This window comes from Oreochromis aureus, linkage group 23 (genome assembly GCF_013358895.1).
Source record: "Oreochromis aureus strain Israel breed Guangdong linkage group 23, ZZ_aureus, whole genome shotgun sequence".
Classification (NCBI taxonomy): Eukaryota; Metazoa; Chordata; class Actinopteri; order Cichliformes; family Cichlidae; genus Oreochromis; species Oreochromis aureus.
Window position 1 is genome coordinate 27,049,009 of NC_052963.1, and position 18,491 is coordinate 27,067,499.

At 39.6% G+C, this 18,491-nt stretch overlaps 1 protein-coding gene and 1 long non-coding RNA gene across 2 annotated transcripts; one reads left to right on the forward strand and one right to left on the reverse strand.

Moving 5' to 3' along the window:
- Nucleotides 1-65: 65 nt before the first annotated feature.
- On the reverse strand, nucleotides 66-494 carry LOC120436364. Its single transcript, XR_005610355.1, has 2 exons — nucleotides 369-494; nucleotides 66-287 (listed from the first exon to the last, which is right to left on the reverse strand). It is a non-coding gene; the product is annotated as an uncharacterized LOC120436364 (long non-coding RNA).
- Nucleotides 495-2,186: 1,692 nt separating this feature from the next.
- xdh (xanthine dehydrogenase) lies at nucleotides 2,187-18,491 on the forward strand. The gene is made up of 35 exons (XM_039607290.1): nucleotides 2,187-2,310; nucleotides 3,257-3,314; nucleotides 5,562-5,658; nucleotides 5,812-5,920; nucleotides 6,583-6,709; nucleotides 6,814-6,875; nucleotides 6,956-7,048; nucleotides 7,137-7,217; nucleotides 8,504-8,648; nucleotides 8,764-8,856; nucleotides 9,064-9,215; nucleotides 10,060-10,153; nucleotides 10,558-10,667; nucleotides 10,780-10,964; nucleotides 11,329-11,491; nucleotides 11,575-11,664; nucleotides 11,843-12,012; nucleotides 12,082-12,208; nucleotides 12,284-12,403; nucleotides 12,916-13,012; nucleotides 13,099-13,223; nucleotides 13,324-13,457; nucleotides 13,526-13,613; nucleotides 13,724-13,810; nucleotides 13,898-14,089; nucleotides 14,172-14,317; nucleotides 14,532-14,613; nucleotides 14,711-14,806; nucleotides 15,165-15,368; nucleotides 15,464-15,516; nucleotides 15,598-15,712; nucleotides 16,073-16,138; nucleotides 16,279-16,467; nucleotides 16,555-16,722; nucleotides 17,511-18,491. The coding sequence occupies exons 1-35, from the start codon at nucleotides 2,212-2,214 to the stop codon at nucleotides 17,559-17,561; spliced, it is 4,068 nt and encodes a 1,355-aa protein (XP_039463224.1). The 5' UTR covers nucleotides 2,187-2,211; the 3' UTR covers nucleotides 17,562-18,491.

Here is an 18,491-nt window from a genome sequence, read left to right on the forward strand (position 1 = left end):
CTAGAATGGCACAAATGGCATAAGTGACACGGTTTTGTAGACAGACTCAGGCGCAGACCAGGAAATCTTTTCAAAAGCTGACAGTGAGTTTATTTACAGTGATTACACCAGGTGATTATATATACAAAGTGTTAGGGAGAGGGTTCTGGGGCTCCAGGGTCCGAGGGGAAGGGGGAAAGGTCCAAAAACACACTCCACTCTCTCAGCACAAAGTCCCACTCTTTTCCTCCAACGCTCCTCTCGTTCACTCGCTCGTTCACAGATACAGGGACTGGTCCGGGGAAGATCTACACACACAGAAAATCCTATTAGTACAAGATCACACGGAGACTCACAGATTCAGACTTGCTAATTGCAGAAAAACTGACGCTGGTGGCTCAACGTTCCAGCGACGAGTAGTGTAGGTCGGCCATCTTAAGAAGCTCTTCTGATTACTACAACCAGGGACAGGTGTGATGATGAGCACAGGTGCGTGGGCCAGGGGCGGGAGCCCGCATTGAGCACCGCCGTGGCAGAGGAGAAAGGGAGAGAGAGAGAGAGAACAAAAACCAAAAACCTGTTGCCTAACATGGAGTCAGCCAGCGTGGCACGCTGACAATAAGCACTCATTCACTACTACTTTAAAAACTACTTTCACAGTTAATATTTGTTGTCTAACCTCATGCGAAGACTGTAGCCAGCACCATTAAATATGATGTACCTCAGGGCTCAGTCATAGGCCCGCTCTGACTGTGAATTTAAAAGTCAGTTGTTTATAGGCAGAACAGTTCTATTTGTCTCTTGTAGAAACCTTTAAATCCTCCACAACAAACACATCCATGTACATGTGTAACAGAGAAGCAGAATAACTGTGTGGAGTCTGGTTGAACTCTTTCATTTATCCGCATCTCCTGACTATAAGCAGGGGCCTTTGAGGCTATGGAGGGCAAATCAAATGGATTCACAGCTGGAATTCAGATCACATGAGTCTGTGAGTGATCTGACGCTAATGTATGTGTGAGGAGAAAGCACTGTATTCATTGTGCTGTGTTACAAAACTGTATGTTGGCTGACAGGTCTTGTGACATGAGTAACTATTTCAGCTCTAAAGTCTAATATAAACCATATAATAATAATAATAATAATAATATAAAGTTTAAAATCACTGAATTAATTGTTTTACACTTTGAGCTGATGGTGATGTAGTGGATTTAAACTGTGTTTAAAATGGATAAACACTTAAAATCTGATGTTCCGTTAAAAAAAACTTTAACTTTAAGGAAATGTTTTTACTGTATTTATTTCATTTTATACCTTTTATTTATTTTTATTGTTTTCTCAGTATTTATGGTTGAGTTATATTCATACTACAAATTATCATTCTTTTCATTATTTATGAACATTTGAATTCTGAGTTTATTATTATGTATTTTATTTTTCCATTTGAATATGTTAGCATGTTTTCATAGTCATCTGTTTTATATTTACTTTAATACCATCATTGTTTTATTACATAGATCTTGTTGTTACATATTTTAAATTAGAATTGATTTTCTGTTTTTGTCTCTATTTCCATCTTTATTCAATCACAGTTTGTTTCTGGCTGTGACCTTCATTGGGGAGGACTTTGTTGTTGTTTCCAGTCATTGTTCATTAAAGCTGCTGATAGATTTACTGTGATTTTTATGTGTATTTGATGTCAGTGGATGTAGTTTATGGAGGGTTCTCTCAGATGCAAAGATACATTTTCAGTGTTTATTTCAAGGTAAATAAAAACCGAGCAGGAAGCTGACCTGACAGGCTGGAACTCGTGAACCATTGTGTCAGCTTGAAATTCACATAATAGTTATCCAGTAACTATTATACAGCTATTACATAACTATTATACAGGACTGTGACCTTTGACCTTCAGGTATGCTCATAGCTGTGAATAATTGTTCAGAACAGGAACATCTGCAATGTTAGTACTGCAGGTCATTGACACAAATTATTTCTTTATTTTTTAAAGTGAGGGGAAAATAGTTTTCAGACTTTATCAGTTAATCCACACATGACTGATCACGATTTAACGTTTGATTATTGAGCGTGATCGAAACATCTGAGGGATTGCTACGCTCGTGAATGCACCATCAGGGTTTTGTGGGAGGAGAAGGGGGGCCGGACAGGACATACCTCCCTCCAGATAACTGAGCCCACGAGGACGGATCATTAAAGACCAGTAACACCAGCACCATGGAGAGGGCACAGAAGACCGGCAACATGGGGGACCGGACAGGAACCAAGACCTGGTCTGAGTCTGATGAACTCATCTTCTTTGTTAATGGGAAGAAGGTAAAAATATTCATCTTGTAGCTCATTCGTAGTGACTTTACTGTGATCTCAGTCTGCCTCTGTAACATTTATATCATGCTTAATCCATCTTAACGATAACAAAGATCATGAACACTTAATTATGTAAGAATTTAGACTGTGCTTCAAATTGCAGCTGAATCTCCTGATTTTTTTTTTATTGTAATCCCAGTAAATTGATTCTATTAATGTTATATTTTTTCACACATAAAAGAACAAATAAGCACAAAACTACTAAAGTAATTAGAAAACAACAGAAGTTTGTTCAGCTGAACAAAAAGTTGGGATGAAAAATTGAAGTATTTCAGAATGTGGAACAAAATGTTGGTGAAAGCAAAACATTGATGACTTACAGGCGACACGGTGCATTAAAAACACATAATGACATTCAGTTTGCTTCTGATAAGTGAGACAAACACAAAAAAGCTGGTAAAATAAATGATAATAAGCTGTGCATGTGAAGCTGATACTCAGTGAAAGCTTTAATTTTTCTGAGAGGGAGCAAAATAAAAGTTTCATTCATTAAAATACATGATTAATTCAAAATATTCAGAATGTTACATTGGTCAGTTATACTACACTTAAACCAGAGTCCATGCAAGTTTTAGTATATTTTTATTTATTAAAATCTAGACTTACGTTTATGTTTTATTTCTGATTCAGAATGTTTGATGAATTGTCCTCCTGGTAACTGACTGTTAGTTTGTTTCTCTAAATTTAAACTGGAAGGACATGATCTGCACTCAGTGTACCTCAGCTGCCATCACTTTTCTGTCTCCGAGCAGTGAATAACTTGTTGATAATTAACTGTAAAACACTGATTTACATGTCCTGTAAATCTGTGTATTTTTAGTCTTTTCATGTTTATTAAAATGTAACTTTTGAGCTTCTTTGTGCTCTGAAAGATTGATTTGTGTTTGTGCTGCAGATTGTTGAGAAGAACGCAGACCCTGAGATGACCCTGCTGACATATCTGCGGAGAAAATGTATGATCACACATAAAAACACACACACACATCTATGCAGTGTGTAGTATAATCTATAGAGTAAACATATAGTGTAGTGGTAGATAGACTTTGTCCTCAGTGAGTGTTTTTTTTAAGTTTAAGTTCAGCCTTGTGTTTTTTCACTGTACAGACGGTCCTGTTTATCTTTTTCTGTCACTGGTCACGTTTCCACCTTCAGCCTCGCGCACACTACATGAAGAAAAAGAGGAAGAACTCAAAGTAACAACCTAACCCAATAACACAGCTCTTGATGTCTTTAATATGAATACAGAGGTTTAAATCAGTGGGCTTTTTAAGTGCTGGTTTGGTTTGTTGTTTTTCTCATGATGAGTGGCTGCGGGGTCAGTGACTGTATCTGCAATCAAACAGTCAAAGTCCAGCACTTTCCTAGACATTTGGGATTTGTGCCAGAAACCTTTCCTCTCTGATTTCCTGAGTTTTCATGTGTCATTTGGATTTCATCATTTATGAAATATTAAACTGTGACTGATGTTTCAGACCGCCCTCACAGCACAGCAGTATCTTCGTGTCCCACTAGAGGAAATTGAATTCATAGGAACTATTAAACTGCCTTTAATAATAGTAAATAAAAGGAGCTAATTACAGGAAATGAAAGCAATCATACCAAATTGTGCAGTATTGTTCACCATTAGATATATATATACCACAAAGGTACAGTTTGTTAATAATGGGTATAAATATAAAAATATATTCCCAACTTTGATTTTCTGTCCAGTTTATTTAAATTTTATTTATATAGCACCAAATCAGAAGAGTCACCTAAAGCCACTTTATGTTGTCAGGTAAAAATAGAGAGAAAACAGGCAACCTAATATGAGGAAGCACTTTGTGACAACAGGAAGGAAAAACTCCTGTTAACAGGAAGAACCAGTGTCAGGGAGGAACAGCTGTCTGCCACGACCAGGAAGAGAAATTAAACAGATTCAGAGCATCACACTGTTTAAGTGTTACATAAAAAAGTCCAAGAAATATTCCATCCACAAAGGTTAGTTTTGAAGCTCCTTCTTGCAGTTTGTTGAATTACAGCTATTCACTGCAACTGCTATCTGCAATTTTCCATTACAACAATGTTCTTGTAAATGCTGTGGTTACAAGTTTACGTTTATTATTATTCTATAAATGTTACAATGAGAGCAGTAACAACAGATTTCAGATTATTTAGAACCAAACTAACACCTATTTTTTCATTTGTATAGCACTTAGAATCACAGGTTATCCTGGATCCAAATTACCCAATAAAGGGGCTCTAGTGCCTTGTGAAGCACCTGAACCAATTACAGAGCAGCATTTTTAGGTCTATGAGAGTGATTAGAGGTTTGTAAAAAAAACTAAAAACTTTGTTTGATCGGTCTCAAATTATTTACTGAAATCATTTCCAGCATATAGTACCAAATCAATACAAATACAACATTCCTCAGCCCTTTAGGCCTGACCTGGTCCTGGATGGAGACGATGATGAAGAAGGCCCTGCTAGCAAGCAGATGGCTTTGGAGCAACAATTATTCTCTGTGAAAATGCTTACAAATGTATGTCAAAGGTATCCTAAAACTCGGGAAAATGGGATGACGCTCTTAAGCATAAGGTTATCTTTAGCAATTTCTTTGGCACTTTTTTGAGAGTAATCTGTCGCCTAAAAGTAATCAATTATAGTTGTGTTAGTCTTTTCCTAAACCTCACAGAATAGTTTTTAATGTCTAACTCTAAGTGAATTCAGTGTCTAAACCAAATTGCGTAATTTTAGAACACATCAGCATCAAAACACATTGCTATTCCTTATACTTGGAAGAACATCATTTTCCCTCTTATTGTGTATTTCCATTGTATGTTTGTTCTTAAATTTCTTTAAAAGTGGTTTTAAAATGTCTTTTAAAGTCCTAAACTTGACCTGTTTATGGCTGTAGTAGCCTGCCAGTATTTATATCCATTTATATTCCACACAAAGACAAAATGAGTCGAGTATCATGTCACATGAGAACATCTCATCTCAGTGTCGTGTTCAGTAACAGTGAGAACTGCTGATTCAGGTTTTACAGACGGTCTCTGGGAGCATAACTGTACTCCGACACGCTTCATGACCACATTCAATGATTTAGTGATTTCACAGTAAACGTGTGTGTGTGTGTGTGTGTGTGTGTGTGTGTGTGTGTGTGTGTGTGTGTGTGTGTGTGTGTGTGTGTGTGTGTGTGTGTGTGTGTGTGTGTTCAGTGGGTCTAACAGGAACCAAGCTGGGCTGTGCTGAGGGCGGCTGTGGAGCCTGTACTGTAATGCTGTCCAGATACCAAACACACAGTAAGCAGCTGCTGTATCCTTACTCTGAGTGTGTTTATACATGTGTGTGTGTTTAAAATGTGTGTATGTCGATCAGCTGCAGTCATGTGCTCCATCCATAACAAACTGATTTTACAGCTTAAATAAAACATCTGAGAGCACATGAACAGTCTTTAACTGCATCCAGTCATTACGCCATCAACGCCTGCCTGGCCCCTCTCTGCTCCCTGCACCTGGTGGCCGTGACGACTGTGGAGGGAATCGGCAGTGTGGCGAGGAAGTTGCACCCTGTCCAGGTAAAAAAAAGAACAAAAAAACAACACACACAAAGGAACATAAGGAACTTGTGTTTCTGCAACTGAAACAAAATGGCTTCCATTAATTAAAAATTTTGGGTTATTATCTCAAAATTGTTGAAAAAGTTGAGAAACAATGGCAGAAACAAGTTTCCATAGTGACATATTGCCTTAATGACTTTTGGTATCTGTTGATGTTTGGCCAGCAGGGGGAAGAAATTTTCGTCTGCCAGCTGGATAATGACTTCAATACCTTCGTCTAACAAAGCATTTTTACTCAATTAATTATTTGTATATTTGTACAAAGTTACTAATGAAGCAACTTTTTGCAGATATTAAATTGTTTTTATTGCAAATATTTAAATGAACTTTAATATAACTTGTAACAATGCAAAACTTTGCAGTTATCTAATAATTCATGAATTATTCATGAATTATTTGGTTTTTGGCTCAAATCTGACACCATGCTGTCATTCCTCTGGCTAATGCTAGCTAAAACTAGTTTCCTCCCTAATGGAGGAATTGCTGTTGAAGAACAAAGTTGAGGAACCATTACAATGTTTTCCTAAGGAATCTGAGGCTTCAAATGCCGTAAATACTTGTAAATGTAAATATTTACTTTTGTAAATACTTCCCTTAATGAGTGTTTTTTTTCCATTCAGGAACGAATTGCAAAGGCTCATGGCTCTCAGTGTGGTTTCTGCACGCCAGGTATCATCATGTCCATGTATGCCCTGCTGAGGAACAATCCCACACCTAAGATGGCCGATATGGAGGAGGCTTTCCAAGGTCCTGCCAGAGACAGACTGACTTTTGTTGTTTATTGAATGGGGAAAGAAGCTAGGTAGCAGTGATCAGACCTAATGTTTTAACACAAATTATCAAATTTTCAGGAAATCTGTGTCGCTGCACTGGATACAGACCAATACTGGAAGGATACAAGACTTTCACTGTGGTGAGAAGACATCCTTGGAGAAGGTTTATTTTTGCCATTACTCTGTTGATGACAGTCCATCTGTGTGCTTTTTCCTCCAGGAGGGGGGATGCTGTGGAGGGAGGGGGCAGAAAAATGGCTGCTGTATGAGTAATGGGAATGGAGCACAGAATGGTTCAGAGGAGAAAATCAATGTAAGTGACCTTCGTTCTTGTTGTTAAAAACTATTGACCAGCCTGTTGAAGGTATTTGGATGTAAACTGTGTGTATGTTTTTCCACAGGAAGCTACGTCTCTTTTTAACCCTGCAGAATTTGCGCCCTTTGACCCTACGCAGGAAGTCATCTTTCCTCCGGAGCTCATGGTAAATTCACACAAACTCAAGCACACAATCAAGCACAATCATGTTGGGGTCATTTTAAGAACCTGCTCCTATAAAACCTCCTTCAAGGTCATTTTGGGAAAAAAACAAAGTACCTACTTGAGGTGTAGGAGCTTCTGAAAAAAATGCTTGGAGGTCTTGATGCTGATGGGTTAAACCTAAAAAAACCCTGAGAGAGGGGACAGATGGTTTGAAAGAGGAGTGAAAGAGGCCATCTATGTCCACTGTGAGCGACCATCTTTGAACAGAGGCGGTGGTTTACGACACCAACTGTCTGCCATCTATAATCCAGTTTTGAGTTCCCTCCCCAGACGCCTTAACGCCCACTCACATCCTGGGCCATCTGACCTCAGGAATTCACATGACAAGGTGGGGCCAGGTTTCACAATGGGCTCACCCGAAACCCTGGCTGATTAGGTCCCACACCCGCTTTCACACCTGGGCGCATGTGATTAGAGGATCACCAGGGGGTCCTTTGTCCCTCTTTGGGGGGATACTCCCACTGGGTTTAAATCTGGGACTCTCGGCCATTTGACCTTAGAACTGAAGAAGCTTCTCGGATGAGAGGTGAAACGTCTTCAAGCAACTCAAAGAAGTCCAGACGCTTTTCTTTGCAGACTCCTTTGACTACGATGACCTGGATGACTGAGAACCTTCACAGACCTAAAAAAACCCTATTAACATCTACCATTTTCCATATGGATGTCTTGGCTTCTAAAGCACAACCACCTGTGTAAATGTAAAATTTCACAGTGGAAACAGAGTGGCTAAACGGCCAATACGTGGGGCCCCTCATATAAATATTTGTGCCAGCAAAGACCTGAACTGACTTCCTATATTGCAAAGGTATTTGATATGAGATAGTAAAACAGATTTTTCAACTAAATATCTTAAATGCTGAACTCAAACTGAACTTACTAAACATGATTCTTGTCCTCCATGTAAATGTGAATATTATCGGCATACAAGCAAACATAGAACCTTGATTTGATTTGAACATGAGGCCAAGATCCTGAGTGTAGAGAAACAGAGAGGTGCATGCAGGTGTAACAGGAAGTTAGTTCTTGAGCTCTGGCTGATTTGATTACTAAACAAAGGCAGGTGAAGCTTCAGATGTGGCTGTGACACATCAAGCTACAGTTCCATAAGCACCATGTGAGCTGTAGTTCCACAGTTTCCCTCCAGTCATTTGTTGTGCTATTGATATGTATAATGAACTGATTTCGCACATCGTGTTTGTCACTCTCTCGCCACTTTATTCCACCTAGACTCTCTCTAAAGATCAGAAGCCACATTCGCTGTGTTTCCATGGTGAGCGAATGACATGGCTGCAGCCTGACAATCTGGATGAGTTTCTGAATCTGAAATGGAAACATCCAGATGCCCGTGTGGTGGTGGGAAACACTGAAGTTGGTCAGTCTGGTTCACTCAGATCATTCATTCACTCCTTCATTTCACAATTAGCAACTCGTTTACTCAGATAAATACTAACTTACTGACTCATTCACTCCTTCATTTATGCCTTCAGGTGTTGAAGTTAAGTTTAAAAACATGGTTTACCCAGTCATCCTTGCTCCAACCTTCATTCCTGAACTGAGCGCAGTGACTCACACTAAAGATGGTGAGTACAACTCAATTGATACCACTGCTAATGAACGTTTCCTTCTGATTGCAAATGAATGAATTAAATAAAAAAAGTGGAAAGTAAATAAGAAAGCAACTGGTTCTTATCACTGAAGAGTAAGTGTTAAGAGAACATGTCAGATTGTCTTCTGAATCAAAAAGGTTAAAGGTTGCAAGCAGTGATGAGAAAATCTCTTTGTTTCAGGGATTGTGTTTGGTGCAGCATGCACTCTCAGCCACATGGCGGTGGTGCTGAGGCAGGCAGTGGAAAGTCTTCCTCCTCATAAGACTGAAGTGTTCCTTGCTGTCCTGGAGCAGCTGCGCTGGTTTGCTGGAGTGCAGATTCGTAATGTAGCGGTGAGTTACCTGGACTGACTGGTACAAAAGTTGTTTGATTCTAGGAAACTAGACCCTTTCCAAGACATAAGTGGGTACTTTGGTGGAGTAAATTTAGGTTCTATGTTATAATGGACCTTTTTGAAGAGATACCCAGTGTACCTAGGCACGAGGGGCCAATGGAGAGTGTACGATCACTAATCAATACACAGAGACAGTATAAAATGTCAATCATTTCAAAGTTAATTGACATTTTCAACGATATTCTGGTCCAATGACAATTAAGGTTTAGCTTTGCAGGGTTGGGGATTATGGAGTGTTTCAACCAATTATATAATTTCTATGATAGTACAGTAGGTGTGTGAAAACTGGATTTTTCCTGAAAATGCAAGAAAGTACTTTAGGGGGCAAGACAGTGGGAATACCCCAATATACGCAGGCTTCATGGGGGAGTTTAGGGTACCTACAGAGAGGTAGTAAGAGGTTTGTGGTTGACGCCCTGTAAGAGAAAACATTTCTTCTATGACATAAACCAAGTTAGTGGGAAGTTTCATTCGTCTTGGACGTGGCAAAATATACAGAGCAATTTGGATTCGGTTGCATTTGGACCTTTTCAAGGAAATACCCACTGTAGTAGAACTATACCAGTAAATACACAGAGCTATTTGGTATAGAGTAAATTTAGAAGCAAATTTAATCCAGTATGAATTTGAAAAAGGAGTTTTGCTCAACATTAGCTACTGAACCATGCCTACCACTTTAAAGAACACCTTACGTCATAAAAACATTGCTGTGATCTAAAAAGTTGAGACTGTCTTGTTTTCTGTGACATTGTGATAAGACGTGTTTGTGTCGTGTTTTTCAGGCTGTCGGTGGAAACATTATGACAGCCAGCCCCATATCAGACCTGAACCCGGTCTTTATGGCAGCCGGCTGCAAGCTCACTCTGGTGGACAAAGGTAACAGCACACACTTTTATTCTGGCTGAGATAAGGAATTGATAAAGATTCAAACTAAGCTATCCATTCAAGGTAAACCTCCAGAAAAAAAACATCAGACAAATCTCATTCAGAACCTGCCTGAGAATCTGCCTGATTTTAGGTTTCCTTCAGTCTCACAGTGATCAGGTGACATTTGTCTGATCATCTATCATGTGCCAAAACAGCAGCTGCTCACAGGAAATTCAGCTGTTTCCTGGTTACATTTGTCTAAGCTGTAGTTTAAGTGTTCATAATAATAACTGTATTCATTTTGCAACATTGATATGTTTGAATAAGAATTACCACTGACAACCAGCTGTTTGTGTGGCTTCCATGTGTTTTGTCTGGTTGACCCTCACTTTTGACCTCTGTCTGTCCTTCAGATGGAAGCCGTGAGGTTCAGATGGATGATGGGTTCTTCACAGGTTACAGGAGGACAGCTCTGCGACCACAGGAGATCCTACTCTCAATTCATATCCCATACAGCAAAAAGGTTGAAGCAGTTTTGTTGATGCCATTACTTCCTGTTACATTTAAACCCCTCCAACCATTTCCTGTGACCACCTCGTGTTCTGTCAGTCAACAACTTTGTTTTCTACCTGCAGACTCAGTTTGTGTCTGCCTACAAACAATCCCCTCGCCGTGAGGATGACATCAGTATCGTCACTGCAGCGATGAGTGTCACCTTCACCCCTGGGACCGATGTTGTTGAGGACCTGAGGCTGAGTTATGGTGGCATGGCACCGACCACAGTACTGGCTAAGAAGACGGCAAACAGACTGATGGGAAGGTAAGAAGGAATCAAAGGAAAGAAAGATAAAAATAGAGAAGGGAGGAAGGAAGGAATGGAAGAAAATGGAAATAAGTATACAGGGAAGGAATCAAGAAATTATCAAAAGAAGTGATGATTTAAGAAGAAAGAAAGGAGAAAGAAAGGAAGGTAGGCAGGAATGATGGGAGGAAGGAAAAATATAAAAGGATGTAAGCACATAGGATGAATGAAAGAAAGTCATTAAGCAATTAAAGAAGGGAGGAAGTAAAAAAGGGACGAAGGTCAGGATGAACAAAAAAGGAAAGGAAAAGAAAGGAAAGTAACAAAGAAGAAAAATAAGAAGGAAGGATAGAAGGCTGTAAGAATGTCTGGCATCACACAGGCCGTGGGGAGAGGAGCTTATAGAGGAGGCTTGCAACTCATTGGCTGAGGAGATGAGCCTGGATCCATCTGTGCCGGGTGGCATGGTGACATACCGAAGAACTTTAACTCTGAGCCTCTTCTACAAGTTCTACCTAACAGTGCTGCAGAAACTCCGACTGCAGGTCTGTCTGTTTCCCATCATCAGATTTAAACAACAATTGTCATGTGATCGTTTTTAACAGCATCTCATTGGTCCATCTCTCAGGGGCTAAACGTGACCGAGGTCACCTCAGATTGTCTGAGTGCGACTGAAGTGTACCATCCAGAGACACCATCCAGTGTTCAGATCTACCAGGTACAACAAGGTGTTTTATGTTGTTCTTATATGAATGTCTACAAAATATTCTAAATTTTTTATTTCATATTAAAATTCGGAGTTTAATTACAGTAGGTATTTATAAGTATATAATCTCTGGAGATGTAATAGATTGAGATTTATTGTCCATGTGTGTATTTCGATTCTCCTATTGTAGGCTGTGCCAAAGGGGCAGAGCCAGGATGATGTGGTGGGCCGTCCCATAATGCACCTGTCGGCCATGAAGCAGGCGACGGGTGAGGCGGTTTACTGCGATGACGTGCCGCTGTACGAGAACGAGCTCTACCTGTCACTCATCACCAGCAGCAAGGCCCACGCTCGAATATTGTAAGAGACCTGTAGAAAACACACCTGTACTACAGACATATGTCATGTGTAACCAGTTATGTGTTACAGGTCTATAGACACGTCAGCTGCTGAGCGTTGCCCTGGTGTCGTCTGCTTCCTGTTTGCTGATGACATCCCCGGCAGTAACACCGCCGGATCTATCAAATTTGATGAGACTGTCCTTGCTGACGGCGAGGTTTGTTTCTGTTAATCCAACCAGTCATCAGGCTTTGTAGGGTTGAGGTTGATATCTCGTCCGTCCCGTGTGCAGGTGACTTGTGTGGGTCATATCATTGGTGCTGTGGTGGCCAACACTCAGCTTCAAGCTCAGAGGGCTGCCAAAGCTGTGAGGATCGAGTATGAAGAGCGGCAGCCTGTCATAACCATACAGGTGAGAGCTGACACACCTGAGCTGCTATTGACCAATCATTGATGATCTTTGATGGTTATGGATCCAGAGTGAATGCTGAGGTAACATTTTAAACATGTCGATGTAATTTGACACAAAAATAAATCTTAATTTCTTAATGTAAATTTACATTTAAATGAAATATTACATTAAATGTAACTTACATTTACATTATAAAATAAATTTGCACTTACAGGTAACATTGTTGAATTTTTAATAATTTCATTTTATTCTATGTATTGCAATAATTTCTAGTTTCACTTTTTAAAACATTTTCTGTTGTGTACTTAGTGTAGAATATAATATATTTTACTCTACACTTAAAAATCTACCTCTAGAACATGTACCTTTATGTATGTATCTTTTTTATTGCATAAAGTCCAGTAAAATGTTGTAACTTTGTGTGATTCAGGCAGCTGAGAACCATAAAATAATATTATTCAAATTTTGACTTTTATGTTTAAAATAAAATGTTGTGTTGGTTTGATTGACAGGAGGCCATTGCCACCCAGTCCTTCTATCAGCCAATCAGAACCATACAAAATGGGGATTTGGAGTTGGGGTTTAAACAGGCTGACCACATCCTGGAGGGTAGGACCGTCTCTGAGACTCTGTGTGACTCTGTGTGACTCCTCACTTTTCCAACTGGCATTAATTTTTGATTTGCTGTCTGTCAGGTGAGATGCACATCGGTGGTCAGGAGCATTTCTACTTGGAGACAAATGTCACTCTGGCTGTTCCCCGAGGAGAAGATGGAGAGATGGAGCTCTTTGTTTCCACCCAGGCACCCACCCATACACAGGTAACTCCAATGCTCCAAAACACAGGAAACAATAAAAACACATCATTATAAAGCAAAATAATATGTAATAAATTAACCTGTGAGTGTGTCTCTGATTCAGTCTCTGGTGGCAAGGGCATTGGGTGTCCCTGCAAACAGGGTGGTGGTCCGCGTGAAGAGGATGGGTGGAGGTTTTGGAGGAAAAGAATCCCGGACCACTTTGCTATCCACTGTGGTTGCTGTGGCAGCAAATAAGTAAGTCCATCAATTTTTAAAACCTCAAGAATCTAAAATTGGTAAAAATCTGGCTTTCTGTGCTTCAGACTGAAGAGGCCTGTCAGGTGTATGTTGGACAGAGACGAGGACATGCTAATTACTGGAGGAAGACATCCCTTCTATGGTAAATACAAGGTATGAGGAGTAGTACTACCATCAGTGTTGGCAGTAGCAGCAGCTATAGTACTTATGGCAGTAATTCTATTTTAGAAGGTAATTTTACTGATCCTTTTGTCTTGCTGCAGGTTGGGTTTCTAAACAGTGGGAGAGTTGTTGCCCTGGATGTGACGTACTATGGTAATGCTGGAAACTCCATGGACCTCTCTCAGGCAGTGAGTATTATTATCAACCACAGATCTTATTCATCTAATGATATAGTATGCTGATAATGCCCTAAAGTTAGCTATGTATTCAAAAAGATTGTGGAGCGAGCTCTGTTTCACATGGAGAACTCATATAGAGTGCCAAATATACGTGGCCGAGGTTTCTTGTGCCGCACCAACCTGCCATCCAACACCGCTTTCAGAGGCTTCGGAGGGCCACAGGGTATGATGGTGGCAGAGAGCTGGATGACCGATGTGGCTCAAAGTCTGGGGAAGTCGCCTGAGGAGGTTGGTGGATAACTGAAGTTGGATAAACAACTAAGTCTTGTTAATGAATGGCAGTCCAGTCAGTGTCTCCATCCTCCTGTAGGTTCGGCGGTTGAACTTGTATATGAAAGGTGATTCAACTCCATTTAATCAAGTCCTGGACCAGATCACCTTAGACCGCTGCTGGGATGAATGCATGTCACGCTCTGGATACCAGCAACGTCGAATTGCCATTGACCTCTACAACAGGTAAGAGCAAGTTATTTAGACCATAATTTCAGTGCTTTTGAGTGGATAAAAACAAGTTTAGAAACAATTTTAGCAACGCAAGAGGTAATAATTATTCAGTCTGCATAACTTCTCCAAATATACTTTGTGGGATGAGAGGCGAAAAGTGTTAAGCAAAGAGATAAAAACATGAAACTTACTTTTTCAAAATTATCATTTTCTGTTTTCTGGGCAGACAGAACCGATGGACCAAACGGGGAATTGCTGTGGTTCCTACCAAATTTGGCATCAGTTTCACTGCACTTTTCCTAAACCAGGTCTGATCCACAAAAAAACAAATATTTTAAGTCTAAACAGTTCCTATTATTCTTTTATTGTGAGCAGCCTTGATTGGTTGTTTTGATTTGTCTTCAGGCTGGGGCTCTGGTTCATATCTACACAGATGGCTCAGTGTTGTTGACTCATGGAGGGACTGAAATGGGACAAGGACTTCACACCAAGATGGTTCAGGTAAAGGACTCCACTCGTCTATTTACAATCCACATATTTATTTCAAACATCACATTGGATGTTTGAAATAAATGTACTCTCTCTCTTCTGGCCTTTGGTGAAATCACACACAGAAATATTTATTACCAATTCTTCTTGGCACATAAGGATACTAAACATTAAATAGCCTCTAAAAGCTTCTTTTGGAGTATCGAACGTTGATGCTTTTATTAATTCTCTAAAGCGCTTTTTAAAAAAGTATTATAAATACCTATGTTCTTTATAAAAACAGCACAAAGCTTTTACACTACTGCAAATTAATGAGAAGCTGGTCAGCCATTCAGAAGCATGCAGAACTGTCTTTGCTGTGTGTTTTCAGGTTGCCAGCAGAGTTCTGGATATCCCCTCCTCAAAGATCCACATATCAGAGACCAGCACCAACACAGTTCCCAACACCAGTGCAACCGCTGCCTCTGTATCCTCAGACCTCAATGGTGCTGCCTTGAAGAATGCCTGCGAGATCCTGCTGAAACGTCTTGAGCCATTCAAGGCCAAGAATCCCAATGGAACGTGGGAGGACTGGGTAAACAGGGCTAAATTTGTCATAGTACTTCTTTATGGGGGTTTTCCCATTAAATATTCATCTTTTTACTTCGTGTATTTGTTTCTGTTTTCCAGGTGAAAGCAGCTTACTTTGACAGAGTCAGCCTCAGTGCAAATGGTTTTTATAAGTGAGTTTACCAAATGAATCATTGGTTAACTTCATATTACAACAAAATAAAAGGTTTCACCGTTTCCTTCTTTCTTATCAGGACTCCAGATATTGGTTATGACTTTGAAACAAACTCAGGCAGAGCCTTCAGCTATTTCTCCTACGGAGTGGCCTGTTCAGAGGTGGAGATAGACTGTTTGACTGGATCACATAAGGTCTGCACCAAGTACAGCTAGATTTATCTGAGTTCGAACTCTTGAATCAAATCTTTAAAATGTTGATTGGTGGTATCGCACAAGAATCAGCATTAGGTCCCCTAAAATAGAGGTATTGCAAAATTGTATGCTTGTGAAATATTACAATATTCTGCTTAGTAGCTTTCCAATCCGACCAGTCTTTCTCCTCAGCCACAGAAAGTTTTAAGGAACTCGAACTGATTTTATCACCTCTGTCAATCTGATTGAGGTGTTTAACAGTACTTTCCCCCCCCACTTTTTCACAGTTTTTGATTATACCTTTCAATTTTACTGGTAAATTCTGAATTGAGATATTTTCATGATGTATTTGTCTTATAGAACTTGAGTACCACCATAGTGATGGATGTTGGCAACAGCCTCAACCCAGCTATAGATATCGGACAGGTGAGATATTCAAGTAGTCAATAAATAATTAAATATTAATCATACATAAAGACAACTGATGGATCAATGAACCAGTAAAAGTAACAAAAACCACATTTTTATGGTACTGATTCCTTCCTCATGCTCATGTCTACTTTTAGGTTGAGGGAGCATTCATGCAGGGTCTGGGTCTCTTCACCCTGGAAGAGCTTCATTATTCACCCCAGGGAGTCCTCCTCACTCGGGGTCCTGGTTCTTATAAAATCCCGGCCTTCGGTGACATTCCTACCCAGCTTACGGTCTCGTTGCTTCGTGATGCTCCTAATGAAAAGGCCATTTTTGCCTCCAAGGTAAGAATTCTGGTAATGCTCATGACAGTTTAAACACTGATGATTCTGGATCTAATGGACTTATACTTTTTGTTTTTCCTTTCCCAGGCTGTAGGTGAGCCTCCTCTCTTCTTGGCATCTTCAGTTTTCTATGCCATCAAAGATGCCATCAGTGCTGCACGGGCAGAGTCAGGGATTACCGGGCCATTTAGACTGGACAGCCCTGCTTCTGCCGAGAGGATCCGCAATGCCTGCAGTGACCGCTTCACTAAACTGGTATGAAAATCTTGTGAAAGATCCGGCTTGACAAATCAGGCATAACAGTTTAATTTTACGGATTTCCCAAAATTAGGAGAATCAGAAAAACATTGGCTCCATATGAGAGATGAGACAAGCTCCACTGGTACAGTAGTAAGACCTGCGGTTTTTAAAGGTTAATAAGGAACAGTGCAAACAATGTTAATGATTTGGCCAAAAATTCCCTGAGTGGAGAAGATTATAGAACAAAGGTTGTTCAACATAAAAATGAACATAATTTTGCAAAAGTTTGATACCAGCAATAATTCTGGTAGTTAAAAAATGTCGCAGAAGACTGTAAAATAGTCTTAGTGGACACACTCAGTAAATAAAAATGAGAATAACTACATCTTTCATGTTCTCATTGCAGCATGATGCAACTCCAACTTTTAACAAAATACTTTTTGTGATATTTAATTTTCAAATGAGTATCTCATTGTTAGCTTTTATGCCGATGACACCATCCTGTCCATGAAAAGGTTCAGTGAGAATCAGGCCTTGTTACAGCTTTGGATTAACAGTTTTGTTTCTCTTCTGTCCAGCTGACACAAACTGCATTGTTGTCAGATCTGAAGAGATAGAATCCAGATACACGAGCAAAAAAAAAACAGAAAAAAAGAAGAAAATTTTACATTGTGAGATGGTTAAATCTTTTTCATGTCTTTAAAGGAGAAATTGAAAATATGCAGAAATGTGATTTGGATAAAAGAAACTGAGAGACCTAAAACTGTTTATATTTGAACTTACCAGCTGTTTTTCTATTGCAGTGTCCTCCAGCTGAAGCGGGAACCTTTATCCCCTGGTCTGTTCAGGTGTAGGACGCTCCACTGATGATCAATCAAAAAACCTCAAGAACACATTAAGTCACATTTAATGATGCCTTGTTTCCAGAAAAGCTCCTGAAGGACCAAATATTACCCAATGATTTAATTATGATAGGATTAGAATATTAGGATATCCTGGTGTGGTGTTACTCTAATCATTGTCTACTCATACAGCATTAATAGGAAAGAATTCAATTTTTTTTTTTTTTTGCACTTTCCCTTTAATATTTCAGTTGTAATTTTGTAAACTGAGTATTAATTAAAGGGGACATGTTCTGCATTTTCTGTTCTATAATATAGAGTATATATAATATTGCAGTGTTACAGAGCTAACTTTAGGTCATTATTACAGACAAAGCACATCTCATAGCCAAGAGCTGCTGTACTTCTCCAGCCTTCCATGAGCTGTCCAGTTATTAGAATGTGAGCTTTTATGAGGGACGGTTGTTAAAAAAGGTTTGGATAGCCACCATGACCTAATTCCCTATTGATTTGGTAAGTCCTGTTGTCAAGCCTCAACATTTTGACCACTATAGTCTTTTTTCAAGCCAGAAGTGACCATATTTGGAACAAGAGGGAGAGCTGTTAGATTGTACAGACACAGATATCTGCTTATTAGTGCTAAATAATGCAATAAAAGTCCTACAGTTAGCAGTTAGTCAAAGAGGTCACACATTGAATAATGCAAACTTTAAGCCTTTGTTAAATTTAAACAGGCTAAAAACATGTTTATTTCAATTATAAAGCTGGACATTTTAACATAGGAGTTTATTGGGACTCACTTTTAGAGCCTCACAGGTACATTAGGGGAACCGTAGGTGTTGGTTACACTTTTCAACCCCAGCAACTACTTCTTAGTTTCACAGGTGATAAACTGGGAGTTACACCAAGTCCCAGTGTGAGATAATAAACATATTAAACACA

What these genes read in the sequence shown, in the direction of transcription:
- xdh (XM_039607290.1), top strand. Translation starts at nt 2,212, where the DNA reads ATGGAGAGGGCACAGAAGACCGGCAACATGGGGGACCGGACAGGAACC. An exon ending in TTCACACCAAGATGGTTCAG is followed by an intron (nt 14,807 to 15,164) that starts GTAAAGGACTCC and finishes GTGTGTTTTCAG; the next exon opens with GTTGCCAGCAGAGTTCTGGA. An exon ending in GTGACCGCTTCACTAAACTG is followed by an intron (nt 16,723 to 17,510) that starts GTATGAAAATCT and finishes TTTCTATTGCAG; the next exon opens with TGTCCTCCAGCTGAAGCGGG.